General features: G+C 35.3%; 2 protein-coding genes across 3 annotated transcripts; one reads left to right on the top strand and one right to left on the bottom strand.

Annotated features, from left to right (window-relative positions):
* Window positions 1–4,584: 4,584 nt before the first annotated feature.
* Window positions 4,585–8,043, bottom strand: LOC119984481 (interferon-related developmental regulator 1-like). 2 transcript variants are annotated; one of them, XM_038828462.1, is made up of 14 exons: window positions 7,732–8,043; window positions 7,517–7,637; window positions 7,332–7,415; window positions 7,151–7,233; window positions 6,959–7,065; window positions 6,747–6,878; window positions 6,426–6,526; window positions 6,025–6,334; window positions 5,860–5,934; window positions 5,715–5,768; window positions 5,527–5,616; window positions 5,322–5,414; window positions 4,983–5,063; window positions 4,585–4,769 (listed from the first exon to the last, which is right to left on the bottom strand). In XM_038828462.1, the coding sequence occupies exons 1-14, from the start codon at window positions 7,775–7,777 to the stop codon at window positions 4,731–4,733; spliced, it is 1,416 nt and encodes a 471-aa protein (XP_038684390.1). In that variant the 5' UTR covers window positions 7,778–8,043; the 3' UTR covers window positions 4,585–4,730. The 2 variants fall into 2 exon arrangements, with proteins under 2 accessions (XP_038684390.1, XP_038684391.1); XM_038828463.1 differs by having other exon boundaries at window positions 7,332–7,412.
* Window positions 8,044–8,201: 158 nt separating this feature from the next.
* LOC119984620 (40S ribosomal protein S29) lies at window positions 8,202–10,057 on the top strand. The gene is made up of 3 exons (XM_038828651.1): window positions 8,202–8,363; window positions 9,633–9,732; window positions 9,856–10,057. Exons 1-3 carry the CDS (start codon window positions 8,302–8,304, stop codon window positions 9,862–9,864), a joined length of 171 nt encoding a protein of 56 aa, XP_038684579.1. The 5' UTR covers window positions 8,202–8,301; the 3' UTR covers window positions 9,865–10,057.
* The last annotated feature ends 3,986 nt before the right edge of the window (window positions 10,058–14,043 follow it).

Below are 14,043 nucleotides of genomic sequence, written 5' to 3'. Positions count from 1 at the left end.
TGCCCAATATCAGGTGATATTGTGTTGAGGATCCATCCTTTGACAAGAAGATTGCATCGAATCCATTGTTTCATCTCTACTACGACTCCGCAGGTGGTTTAGTCACAGTCCCGTCAATGAAACCATCCTTGTTCTTTGCAATGAGAGCCATGAGCATCGCATGACTCCAAAGAGGGTAGTTGTCTTGATTCAGTGTTTGATACCAGGTTGGTTCGAGTGATGAAGGTAGAGAGGATTGCTTGGATCATCATACTTGTGTGATTGAACTTTGGTCATCTCAGGTTTTTCTGCAGTGCCGTCGTTGTTCTTGGCCATCGATGCTGTTGGTGGTGATGGAAGAAGATGGTTTGTTGCTAGTCTTGTTTATGCAGTGTGTTCTCGAACCTGCTCCGATACCATGTGAAAACAGGAACAAACACACGATTTTGGTGTTGTAAAGTTTGTTATTTTCTTCGTCTATGTGCTGGTACATATACAAGTAAGGTCTGTCAAAGACCTGTTTTCTATCCTTGATCACTGCCTAAATGTTAGCTTACATATATGGACATTTCCTAGTCTAAATATCTACTTAAGTAAACAAATCAACGTCATGATGTACATATCTTCAGTCAACTTTCTGTGTCCCGATTACTCTCCTTGACATCCTGAATATCTGCTCCAACATCCTTGATATCTGTTTTAACATATAATGATATCAAATTCTAATATAACAATAATATTATATGAAAATTAAAAATAAGTCAGATTTTTGTGTTTCATTTGGCAGCAAGGGCGAGCAGGAAGGATGGTGTTTACTGATTATTGGGCCATGTTGTTACATTTGATTTAAGTCCTTTTTGTTTCCATGTGTGATAATAACTGAATCTAATAAGAATTTTTCTACTTTTCTTATCGGTTATATTTGCTTATGTTCTAAATTTGCAGTGGCTGAAATGCTAAATATGCAGTCTTAAGACTATTGAGAATTTGGATTTTGAAATGTACTTTCGTTTTTTGGAATGTAAAAGATAAAGTATATTTGTTTAGTTTGGGCTTTTTTTGGGACTTAGAATGTGGAACATTTTATAATGGTAAGGTTTGTTGGGCTTTAGATGTCTTAATGTATTAGGCTCATTTTCAAAATGTTCCGATAAGATGGAATTTATGCACATTTTTATAAAGGCTTGGCCAGTACTGAAAAAATCAACCAAACCAACTAAAACCGATTGGTCGGTTATGGTCAAAGCAATTACATGATCTTTTGGTTTACGATTTTTATATGTGTTAAAAACTGAAATTTCGGCCTATTTGTAAATTTTGACAAAACCGACTATCGATAACCCTAACTGATGCCGATTGGGCTGGCTCAACTGATGATAGAAGGTTAACCTCATGATCCTTCACATATGTAGGTGGGAATCTTGTAACTTGGAGGTGTAAGAAGCAACCAGTTGTGGATAGGTCGAGTGCTAAAGCTAAATATAGAGGTATGGCTCTTGCGGTTTACGAATTATTGTGGTTGAAGAGTCTTTTATCTATCTTAGGATTTGAACCAAGAACCGTTATGAATCTATACTGTGACAAGAAGTCAGCAATCAATATTGCTCACAATCCAATACAGGATAGGACCAAACATGTAGAGATTGACTGACACTTTATCAAATAAAAACTTAAAGCACGGATCATTGATTTTCCATTTATAAAGTCTGAAGACCAACTATTTGATGCGCTAACCAAAGCCATGGCTAGTAGTTTGTTTGTTGATTCCTTAGACAAATTGGGAATATGTGATATATGTGCCCCAACTTGAGGAGGTGTTAGAATATTGAGTCAACTGTATATTATTTTGTATTTATTATACAATCCCTATAATTATGTTGTATCCCTATAATTACCTTTGTCTCATATTAGGGTTACTACTTGTATAATGTATATAAACCTGTGTTTTGTTTTGAAGTAATAAGAAGAAATACTACCTTTTGGGCAGGGACATTTCACATCATTTATAAATATTCTAACATATATCATCAGCAAATTTGAAAGTCATGAGTATGATTTATTCTGGGTCGAAGCCTGAAAGATAACCCTGTTAATCTTGGACTCCTTAGTCTAGTTGAAACTAGTTTTTTAAGAGGGAAAAAATTACAAAACTAGAAGCTTTAAGGTTGGCCCTGTTTGCTTTATTCTAACTAATTAGCTTAAGTGAGTTCTCTCTTCTCCACTTTCTCTCAATTCTCTCTCTTGCTGCTCTCAACTAAAACGGCATATTGGGCGCCTCCCCCTCCCTTCCTTCACCTCCCCCTTATTCCCTTCCCCCTATTTCTCCATACCACCTACAACATATCACTCCCCTCCCCTCAGGTTCATCTTTGTTTTCTCTGTGTGTGAATGTTTTATTTTTGTTGTCCAATAATTCCACAGATATGGTGGTTCTACCTTTAGATCTAGTGGTTTGACCCACATATCTAAGGGTTTTGCCCTTCGATCTTGTGTGTTTTGGCGGCAGCGTTGTTCGCCTTATGGCAACTCTAATCAAGTTGACTAAGGATATGGTTCAAGGCTACAACACCTCCATTATGTGGACAGGTTTTAAGACAGCTCTTCAATAATGCGCCATTGCTGTTCCAAGACCCCTGCCTGTCTCTGAAAAATAGTATTATCTCTCAGTACCTCTGATTGTGGCAAATGCTTTTGTTTTAGATCTATCACTTGTTCTTGATTTAGGAGTTTATTTGTATTGTTCTGTTTTAAGAGGGGTTTCCTCTTTGTATTGTGTATCCTGGTTTGTTTAATACAAGTTCTATTATTATTCTCAAAAAAAAAGTGGCCCTGTATTTTGTTTGCGTCATAGTTTTGATGGTTTTTAAAACACATTCCTAGGATTTGGTCTTTTGTTTGGTACTTTCATTATAAGATTTAGATGGCTGGTTTTATCGTCTCTTTGATCAATTGGAACACAGTTATTCAATTTTTACGTATTGCAGAAACAGAGAAGGGAAAGAAGCAGCATTTCCTGCAAGAGGCCATTGACCGGACCTCTATTTCGAGGTCCTAATGTCCTTTAATTAGGATGTTCTAGCACTTAAGTAGTGTATTTATGTTTAATTTAGTTAATTTTACTCTTATGGTTGCCTCTCATTGGTTTTGTAATAAACCGGGTTAAAATGATTGAATTGGAGATGTATGGAGCTGAAGAAAAGAGTTGGAAATTCATCAGGTGTCTGACACCAAATACATCTGTCCGGACACCAGTAATGTAGTCCGAACACTTCACAATAAGAGTCAGAGGCTCCCAAAATCTCAACATGCATGAAGTGTCCGGACACCTCCACCAAGCGTCTGGACACCTGTCGCGATTCTGCAACTTTCTGCACTGAAATTTCAGGGGCATTTGGGGCAAATCTTATATGTAACCAATGGGGGATAATTGTATAAGGGTAGTTAGGTATTTTTTATTGTAAAAGGAGGCGAAAACCCTAAGATTTGGGGGGCTACTTGAATTATACAACACACGACATTTGAGCCTCCATAGTTTTTTTTTTCTCTCTCTCTAGGGTTTTACTTAGTTCTTGTGCTTTTGATTGTAAACATTGGTTTTCATCTATAAAATTTATGTTTATTCTCATTATAATGAGTGGCTAAGTTTCCTTTCTAATTTTTAGTCCCGAACGGTGGGTGTAAGGTTTCTATTACTCAAGGTATGTTCAAAGGGTCGTAGCTTCGATTCCTCTATTTTAATTTCATGATATTTGTGTGATTGGGTGCAACAGAATGACATATTGATTTTATTCTTAGATTGTCTAGTCTAGAGATTTAACTCGATGTGCTTGAATTAGAAGTGTTAAACCCCAATGCATGATCTATTAATTATATGTATTGAAGATGGGGTTTGGGTTACTTTAGGAATGTATATGGGAGAGTTATGGTTAATTTGTCTTTGAGTGTGAAACTATGGTGTTAACAAAGCCGAGCCCCAAGGGGAACATTAATCCATAATATTAGGAGCTTATCCCTTTGCGTTCATCGTACACCAAGAGACCCGATGGCCTCCATGTATGAATAGAAGTCTTATATCCCAATTCTCTTTGCATATGCATGATTGATAGTATCTCACAATGCATTGTGTATGGTTGTGTTTGTTTGTGATGATACCTTGAGTATGAGACCGAGTAGCCACCGAGATGGATTAAGAACTAGGTTTTTAATTAATTATTTTAAATCTAATTCGTGCTTACTTTGATTACAAAATCACTCATGCTATCGAGTCATTCGCCCCATTACTTTTACTTACTTTTATTTGATATTCATTGCATTTATTAGTATTAGTTGGTCATTTGCATATCATTCACCATCAAATTTACATTGCTTCCTCGTGGATCGATACCGAACTCACCGGTTTATTACATGTCGATACCCTACACTTGAGGTAAGTACACACACTTTGATGTCGGTCAGCGATTTCAAGTGCAACCAATGCAAACCCTGTATGCCAGTCGAGGTATCGACCCGGAAATGGGCTAAATCTCACGCTCTGAAATTGATGCTTTGCAAAACACACTAGCAGACTCAGACTTTGGATGTTCCAATAAAAGAAACTATTCCAAAGAATCAAAAACCAGAAAGGATCTCCATTCCATTTTAAATGTAAAGAAATGTATATTCAAATTTAATTTCGATATTTTAAAAATACAAAATCTCACCCGACAATTTTCGATCGACAAAACTTCGGACAAATATTCTTATTCGACATCTTATGCATCTTCAGACGTGAAGTCGCCAATAATCTTTCCCTGCATATCACAAAGCAAACAATAAGAGACAGTTATTACAAGAGGCAAATACGTTTAAATAACTTTCTAAATAGCATAATGAATTGGATTCCATACAGCTATCATCAATTGTATAACCAATTTTTGCAATCTATTTAAACTTAACACATGGGGTAAGGAGGTAAAGATTATCAGACCCAAAACGATGAATAAAGGGAATAAGGGATAAACTACCTGCAATGATACACTACGATTCTTGTTCAGCAATATAGTCCTCGCCTTGCTTAAGGAGGAGTTAGGGGACTTTGTCATCTTCTGCACAAAAGAATTAAAAGCATTCCTATAAATGAGAAAACGAAATAGGAACTCATGGAAAAAGATTCAGACGGTAAAAATTAATTGCAACGGTTAAATATTGTGCAAACTTTTTGAGTAAGCTAATTCTGTAGAGGACCCACAAAACATGATTTCCAACTTCCAGTTTGGCAGTATCTTATTCTTAGTATATAATCAAATGCTAGAAAAATCATTATCAAAAAGCTATAGAAATTTTGATAATACTAGATAAATTACCTTCATTAGCTGTTTTTGTTCACTGCTTATAAAAGGTAACAGCGAGCAATCCTTCTGTCTTACAACTTCACGGCGTACGAAGCGAACAATAATCTATTTAGTTCAATTAACATTAGACACAATTTTATTTTACAGGAAAGAAATTGCATATCAATTTACATTAACACAAGCAGAGACCAGTCAATTTTTTAGTACATAAACTAACCTCTTCTCTTATGGGTGCATCGTGCGCAACCCCTGGACGAGGCTCTGCCTTAGGCGTAACCTCAAAGACATTGCGGAGGTGCTCATTTTCCTGTTTTAAAAGTAACGTGACAAGCAAAAAACAATTGAGAGCGAATTATTAACAAAATGGCAGAAATGATAGCTAAGTGCCTAAGTGGGAAAACCAACCATCATGTGTTTGATAAATACACTTTCTCCCATAAAATTCTTCATAAAGTTCAGCTGCCGAGGGCAAAAGAGTAAGAAAGCAATTAACTTCTTGGCAGAATCACAGACGTTCAAATTAATAAGCAAACAACTAAGACACAAATACCTGAATTATTTGAGACAATGTTGATAAAATTAGTCTATCTTTACCAATTTTCAATGTTTCCTGACAATAGCCATCCTGATATGAAATGATTTTAGATCATTGTTCAATTACAGGTCAAATGCTAACATATATGAGCACCTGAGAAACGGAAAGTAAAAGCAATACCTGCAAATGTCTCAAAATATTTAATTTACATTTGGACATTCTTATTGTTTCTGCAGAATGTTCATCACCATCCAAATCCACTTTTGTCAGGGAGGTCCTTAGTTTCATTATGATATTTTCCTTCAGTTCTTGTTTGAATGACTTGAAGGAATTGTTTTCTCCATGATTGGAACTATCAGTCCCACTGTTTATTTCACTTGAAAACTTCTCAAGAGAGTCAGTTTCAACTATAAGAGCCAATGCTTCAGCAGCTGCCATACGAACTGATTCATCAGCATCCTCTAGTAGATTTGAGAAGTAAGATATGGCTCTGTATCCCATAATTATCATTCAGAATAAATTTGTTATAAATAATTTTAAAAAGTTAAAGCTTTAGATTTCAGAAATCAATTGCACTTTACCCTTTCCAGTATTTGTGATTCAACCTCCATCCATCTACAGTTGACAGGAGGAAAGACCAAGTAGTTATTGCTGTAGTGAGTACAAGTTTATTTCCAATTGGCTGAAAGGAGAAAGACTTCCATGAATCAGCAACAAATCAACAATACCTTAATAGCCACAGGCATCAAGATACTATGGAAGTAGGGAATGATTAAACTAATAGGGATGCTATTACAGCAACAAAAGATTATCAACAAGATATCTATAAATAATTGCCTAATTCGATGTTTTGGAACATCTTTCATATAATTTAAAGTAGAAAACATAGCCCATGAATATACCTTTTTCCCAACTGGTCCATCATCAAAGCCTGATCCTGGATTAATGAATTTCCAAATTATTTGCATGGCAGTTTGAGTTTCCTCTGAATTCCCCGAGCCACAAAAAGTAACAATTCCTAAACATTCGAAAATCTGCACAAATAGTTAAAGAATTACCTCCCCAATTTTGTAAATAAAAATAACTTAAGTAGTATCATCCACTAATATTATACCTTTGAGGCCTTGGAACCAGGTTTGACAGCCTGTGACAGTACGGTGAGAGACTCTTCATATGCTTCATGGGCATACTCGTCAGAATTGATGACAATTGCCAACAAGCCTAATGACAACTTAAAACTATGAACATAACAAATTAAATACGAAATAAAAAAAAAATTTGTATGTTACAAAGAACATTGACAAACCTATAGCATGTGAAGCTAACAATATCTCTTTAGCAGAGCCCTTCTTTACAATAGTTAAGAGTTGATAAAACAATGTGACAAAACTGCAACAAACAAATATAACAGTGGTAAATACAAGATGAAATTACCTATGAAACCACACACACACATACAAACAGTTGCAGATTGATGAAATACATACTTTTCCTCGACGAATTTTCTCTCCACTCTCGTGGATAAAGCCTCAACTAGAAAGGACAATGCTTCCTCTCTCAACCGTCCCCTTCTATATTGAAATCAAAACACTAATCAAATTCAACAAAAATTATAATACAACAGGAGAAAAAGAAAGAAGAAGTGAAAAGGTATTTTAATTATTCAAAGCACCTGCAGTTGCAAAGTTCACCATAATATTCATATAGAGATTTTGGCTTACTCCGAAAGTTCACATTACCATCTTCATCAACCCTATAAGTACCTCTTCCCTTACAGCTGGTGTGACCAGTACCTGCAAATTCGCAAACCACAAACAAAATCAAGAAATCTGAATAGCTTTAGACAGCATTAAATCAACCCAAAACACAATGTAATCAAGAACTCACGCTTTTTACTGCCATTCAAAGGCACATGCTTTCCGTTGGTACTCATGGCGGATCGCAGCAGCTGTTCTGGATTTGCTGCGGCAGAGAATTGAATGGGGGACAGTGAAATCTTCTCTTCGACAAAAGTAGGCGACAACAGCAACTAAGGAAATCATGGAAACTGTATATGTATAAGTAGGAACTAATGCAGTTGCTGTCTTAAATTAGGATTTCCCAACACAACTGGGATTTCCCGACCGTTGTCGAATTGATTAACAGACCGACAAAAGCTGGTTTTAGGGCAAGCTCTGGTTTCTTCCAACAATCCCTGGATTTTTTGTTGTTTTTCAGTGATTGGGCCAGAATTTAAAAACAAATGGGCTCATGAGGTCAAAACTGGGCTAGAATTTTGGCCTCGATCGGATCTGGGCCCAATAAAATATCAGTCCAATGACTACTACCTAGGGTTTTGACTGCGCCTTAAATACTCCTTCCTAGTTCCTGCAAATCCACGCTGCGATTTCTAGGGTTTCCAGACGAACTCTGCAGTCCGCAGCTCCCAGAGTTGACTGAAGAGCAAGCAAGCAAGCTATGGGCCACTCCAACGTGTGGAACTCTCATCCCAAGAGCTATGGCCCTGGATCTCGTGCCTGGTAAAGTTTACATCATCCTTATTTTCTCCATATTGGTTCGGATTTTCTCGTTTCATTCTGTCGTTCATTAGCACACGCAATTAAGTCTTTGTTGATTTATTTAAGCTGAATATGAGAATCATCCGCTAAGTTCAAATAGTGTTGAAGCCAATCAAAGTAGTTTTGAAATTTCTTCTACTTCATGCGTAGACTCTTTGTATTTGTATCTGTTATCCCAAGTTGGCGTCCGATTAGGGCAGAATTTCATTGTCCAGTGGTAGAACATAAGGTGATAGAGAGGTTAGTTGATGTGGTGGTTGTGCTGATTTGCGTGAAATTTTTTGTATATATTGGTGAGGTAAGATTATTGGTAAGAAATCTAGTAATGGACTCGTCCCCAGTGATCTCAAAATGTGAGAGTGAATCATCTTAATATCAACGATCCTTTCTATATTCTTACGACTTGTCTCTGCGTTAGTGTTCTAAAATGGACATTAATCTTCATTTTAATTTTGTTCTGAATTGTGATGATCCAAGTATTAGACTTCTTGTTTGTGAATGTATATTATATGGAATGACTTGGCAATTGGCATCCTTATTTATCAGAATATGACCTTGAACATCAATGGCTTGCACACCCTTGTTGGTTCTTAACCAAATTTCTTTTGCATTCTTCTTTTCAGAAAAAAATTCAACAGTGTGTCTGGTAACTAGGAAGTTTCCATGTAGCATATTTGGGTTGCACTCCTTTTAAATGTGAAAATACATGTGTAGCTTTCTTCTTTATTGAACACATAATTCATGCCCAAACTCACTTTTCAGCTCTTCAATAAAAAGGGGGGAGAGAGAGAGGCATCAACAGTGTGTCAAATATTTGTCTACTCTTGGTGTTTCCAGCTTGCTTTTGTATCTCTGGTTTCACTTTCTGGGAATTCTTTTATTGTGCCGTTCAAGAAGAAATTTATTTGTCGAGGCGTTTTAGATATATCATGAAGAACTGCCTGCTCATTATAAGCTTTTGCCTCCTTTTTCTTAACAATTTAATGTCTACCCTGAACCAAGTCCATTTTGACTTTAGATATATTTTTAAGTCGGCAATTGCTTTAATTATAGCTGTTTGTTATACAAAGCTTTGCACAAAGAACTGCTCAATGTAGTTGCTAATGTTGCTGTTGTTCTTTATACCAGTTCTGTGATGTTACATTTGTATTGTATACTTTCACTACAAAAATTAAATAATTAATTACAGGGGAAGGAATACTAATAATTTAATTTATTTTTTCTTCTCAGTCGTGTGTGTGGGAACCCCCATGGGATCATTCGGAAGTACGGCCTCATGTGCTGCAGACAGTGTTTCCGTAGTAATGCCAAGGAAATTGGCTTCATCAAGGTAAAAACTTCCATAAAATTTGACTATATTGATAGCTGTAATTAATTTGACACGTCGATGTAATATTGGTCATTGTTTTGTATCATGTAATCTCATTTTTTCAAATTGTTCTTTCCCTTGCAGTACCGCTAAAGGAGATTTGGCTTTCCCACTAGTGTGGAAGAATTTGCTGGAGAACAATCATGGCAATCTTTTTTCTTTCTGAATGAATTTTAAGATGCTGTCTTTTGTTAATGATAAATTGTTGAACTTGAATTTATCAAATGGATTGAAAACTCTTTGTAGTGTCCAAGTTGGGTACTACCAGTTACCCGTTCTTCGGCAATGTTATCTTTTCTAATACAAATTCATGTTCACTTCATTTAAGTTGCTTTCATATATTACCAATTAAGAGTACTACAATTCCACAACCTACAAAAGGTTGAAGGTAGGTTCTGATGTTGGGGTAGCTATTTTGGGTACCCTTGTGGTTCCTAAAGTTCACCATCCTTATTGTTGGATGATATTGCCAACAACCAAGGGTGATCGGTTGGTTAGATCTAGTATGAATTGTACATTGATGGTAGTTGGCATCGGCGGCTTTCCTAGGGTCCCTTCATCTGGCTCCTAGGGTTACCTCATCGAGATCCTTGGGGAAGAGAGTAAGTTGGCTAATGTGAATAGCTTTATGCATTATTTCTCATCAACCCTTTTGAGTAAAATGCGACAAAAGGAAAGAAAATTCATGGATTGATCCAATTGTCTTCACCCCGTAGGAACTATGAGATCACCACAAGAAGGATTGGTGGTGGTTTGGTTTTACTAAATTCAGAATTTTTTAGTTTGTGAAAAATGAAAATCAAATTGAACTATTTTATGACTAAAATCGAACTAAATTGTTCAAAGAACAGTAAGGTTTTAGTCTCGTTTTTTTTTCTGGGTTGAAGAAAACACATAAGGCATACAAATTATTCTATTTTACAAAAAAATTAACAAAATTACAATCATTACTTTATTTCTCAACTCACTTAACACTTAACAGTGTTACACTAACACACACACACATAAATATAACTGTAACAGTAACAGTAACATACTACTAACACATATATGATATATATAATATATAATTTATTAACATATTAATTATTTCGGTTTTTGGTTTCAAACCAAATTTCATTTTTAGGACCAACAACCAGCAGGGAGTGAAAGTGATGGCTGGATTAATTCTCTCCTACCAATTTATGTGAGAAGTTCAGATTTGGAAGCATAAGGTTCTCCCTGTGAACTTTGACATGATTTCTGGCTCTTCTTAACCATCTTTTGCATTACTTTTGAACTAAGATCTACAAAAAGGGTAAGTTAATTAAGACCTAAACAAATTGTGATTTGAATCAAAATTGTGCAGGATTCAACTTGATCTTCTCCACTTCATTTTCTAGCTAGGAAAGTAGGGTTTTGTGAGTAACTATGTATCAAACCTTAATTTGTTGGTCATCCATCACAAATCTGACAGTAGCAAAGCACAATTTTCTTCCAATCAATTTCTATTAGTTATCTTAAATTCTAAGAAAATGTAGTCTCAACTAGTGTCATGAGGATGCGTATTTTATCATCCAGGTATTGTTCGCTTCGGGGGTACCTGTACGGGTTTTCTTATTCTCCCCTTACTGTTTTATCGTAGAAAATATTCTTATTTTCCCGCCTCTCATAACCTCTTTAGTTGTGGTGGTAAGATGTGTACTCATTCTCCATAACTAAAGAGGTTATGGGTTATAGCAATGGGGAGGCGGGAAAATAAGAATATTTTCAGGATAAAATCATGAGGGGAGGGTAAGAAAACCCGCACAGACACTCCAAAACGAACAATACTTGATAACTTCAAATGTTAAAATACGCATCCACATATTAAATATTTTGATCACATTTGATGCATTGACAAACTGGGTATCATTAGTCCCACAAGTGGAAAGGAGAAGCAATCTTTCAATATTCAGACAGAATCATTAAATCTTGCAAACTTATAAGTTATCAGTTTGAAAAGTAGCTAGGGCTAACCAAATAGTACCATTTAAACAACCCATCACCACTCAGTGATGTGTTACCTTTAAACTAAATGTTGTTTAGATGGAGTGTCTTTTAAGTGACATGGGATTCAATATTAGTCTATTATACAGTCATAGCCTAACAACTAGCTAGGGTTCTTAATACTTTGAGCTTTTTCTTTGCACCAAAGATGCTAATTATTTATTTTTTATTTAATTTTGGGTGGCTATGCTTGCATATCTAATGACAATGTAACACATAATAACTGAATAATGATCTTTCTCTCTCTGAGTGTGGCTCTAAAAGTATGATTAGATGGAGACTCTTGACTAGCTTATTATTTTCTAAAAAATCATCATCACTTTGGCATCATTGATATACTTTGACATGATTGAAATTACATTTTTGCAAAGGTTTATTTGCTCCAAAAGTTGTCATTCCTTTTTGGGATGTATTTGGAGAGGTATTTTGGAAAGATTAGGACAATTCAAATACGTGGATTTCGTTTGGTTGTCATAGGGTATTAAAATGATAATTAAAATAGGAATGATCATTATAATGATATGTTTGGTTGCATAAAACATAATGATAGTATTGAAGGATTACAACGTTTGATATGCGAAATATTTATTGGAATGGAATGAGAATAAAATATTTATTGACCTAAATACTTTTATGTGTTTTAGACAATTTTTTGAACTATGAAAATATATATTATATTGTTTATATTTTTGTTTTTTAGACACTACAAAAAATTATTTGGACTATTATTGTACAATATAACACCTTAAAACAATGTCTATAAAAGGATATAATATAGAAAACAATCAATAGTTGATCATTCTCATTCCTTGTGGAAAGGACCTTTCATGGGGTATGAGATGAGAATGGTCATTGATCAAGAGATCGAATGACCATTCTCATTACCATGCTTCTAAAACCAATCAAAGTTACCAGACATTATATTGACAACAAAATGATTTGATTGTACCAAACGTAACCCGAAGGATTTTGCACAATTCAAAACACAAGAGCTAGTATATGTTAGAGCGAGAAAATGTGAAAAAAAGAGAGAGAAGATCATCATTTTGTTTCCTTCTCTCCTTTTGTTTCATGACTTTGAGAGGCAAAACAGGACCCAATGTATCTGGCATTTCATCTCATACTCCTTGACCCATCATTCTTAATTTCACTACTCTTGAAAGTAATTAATTAATTAGTTTACCTCCATCTCTTCAATCTTGATCATATATAAGTAGATTGACCGATACCAAATAGTGCATGTGTACTTACTCTAAGTGTAGAATAGTCGAAAAGTAATAAAATCTGAGAGTCCGGAGTTAACCACAAGGAAGCAAAATGCAATTTTGGAGTCGATGAAATGCAAACCTAACTTGACCACTAAACGCAACAAATAACAAATAAATGCGAGTAAAGTAAAAATGGGTCAAATGACTAGACAAGCATGTGAACAAGTATCAAACTAAAAACTAATTTTACGAAAATAATTAAATAAAAAGCTCTAACCTCTAATCCTTCCTGGTGGATGGTTAATTCTCATACTCAAGGTAGTATTGTAAACACACAACCATGCACAATGAAATTGTGTGATACTATTAATCATGCATATGCAAGAAAAATTGAGCATAAAGATTTCCATTCCAACATAGAGGCCATTGGGCCTCTTGGTTTACGATGAACGCAAAGGGGTGGACATCTAGTTTTATGGATTAATATTTCCCCTTGGGGCTCAGTTTTGCGAGCACCCTAGTTTCAAGACTTCAATTCAAGCATACTAAATTGAAGTCCTAGATTCACGATGAATACTTAGCACACAATATACCAAGTTTTATGAATTAATGTTCCTCCTTTGGGCCTAGCCTAGTCGTCGAACCCGATTCACACTTCGAATCAAGAAAACACAATAAAAACATGCACATTCAAATGCACCCAACACATAATTATCAAAAAATTGAAAGAGAAGTCGAAGTTATGATTCTATACACATACCTTGAGCAATTGAATCCACCCTTTGGGATTAGAGACCAAATAGAACTAGCCACTCATGAAATTGATGATAACATCTAACTTATTATCATCTAAAGAAGTGTTTACACAAAGTCAAGGAGTGGAACTAAGAAAAATAAAGAAATCTAGAGCGAGAAACTAACCTAAACTACCTTACTATATATTTAAACACACTAAAATACATTAGCTAAATATTAGAATACTCGAATTAAAGGATATTGGAACCTCGATTTAGATTCTAATCATATATGCATAAAT

Source organism: Tripterygium wilfordii, chromosome 18 (genome assembly GCF_013401445.1).
Source record: "Tripterygium wilfordii isolate XIE 37 chromosome 18, ASM1340144v1, whole genome shotgun sequence".
NCBI lineage: Eukaryota > Viridiplantae > Streptophyta > Magnoliopsida > Celastrales > Celastraceae > Tripterygium > Tripterygium wilfordii.
This window is presented reverse-complemented; position numbering and strand designations above follow the sequence as displayed.

Coding starts and splice junctions, on each gene's coding strand:
- LOC119984620 (XM_038828651.1), top strand. CDS start 8,302: ATGGGCCACTCCAACGTGTGGAACTCTCATCCCAAGAGCTATGGCCCT. Junction 8,364..9,632: donor GGCCCTGGATCTCGTGCCTG/GTAAAGTTTACA, acceptor TTTTCTTCTCAG/TCGTGTGTGTGGGAACCCCC.
- LOC119984481 (XM_038828462.1), bottom strand. CDS start 7,777: ATGAGTACCAACGGAAAGCATGTGCCTTTGAATGGCAGTAAAAAGC. Junction 5,617..5,714: donor TATTTATCAAACACATGATG/GTTGGTTTTCCC, acceptor CTTTTAAAACAG/GAAAATGAGCACCTCCGCAA. Junction 4,770..4,982: donor ATCGTAGTGTATCATTGCAG/GTAGTTTATCCC, acceptor TGTGATATGCAG/GGAAAGATTATTGGCGACTT.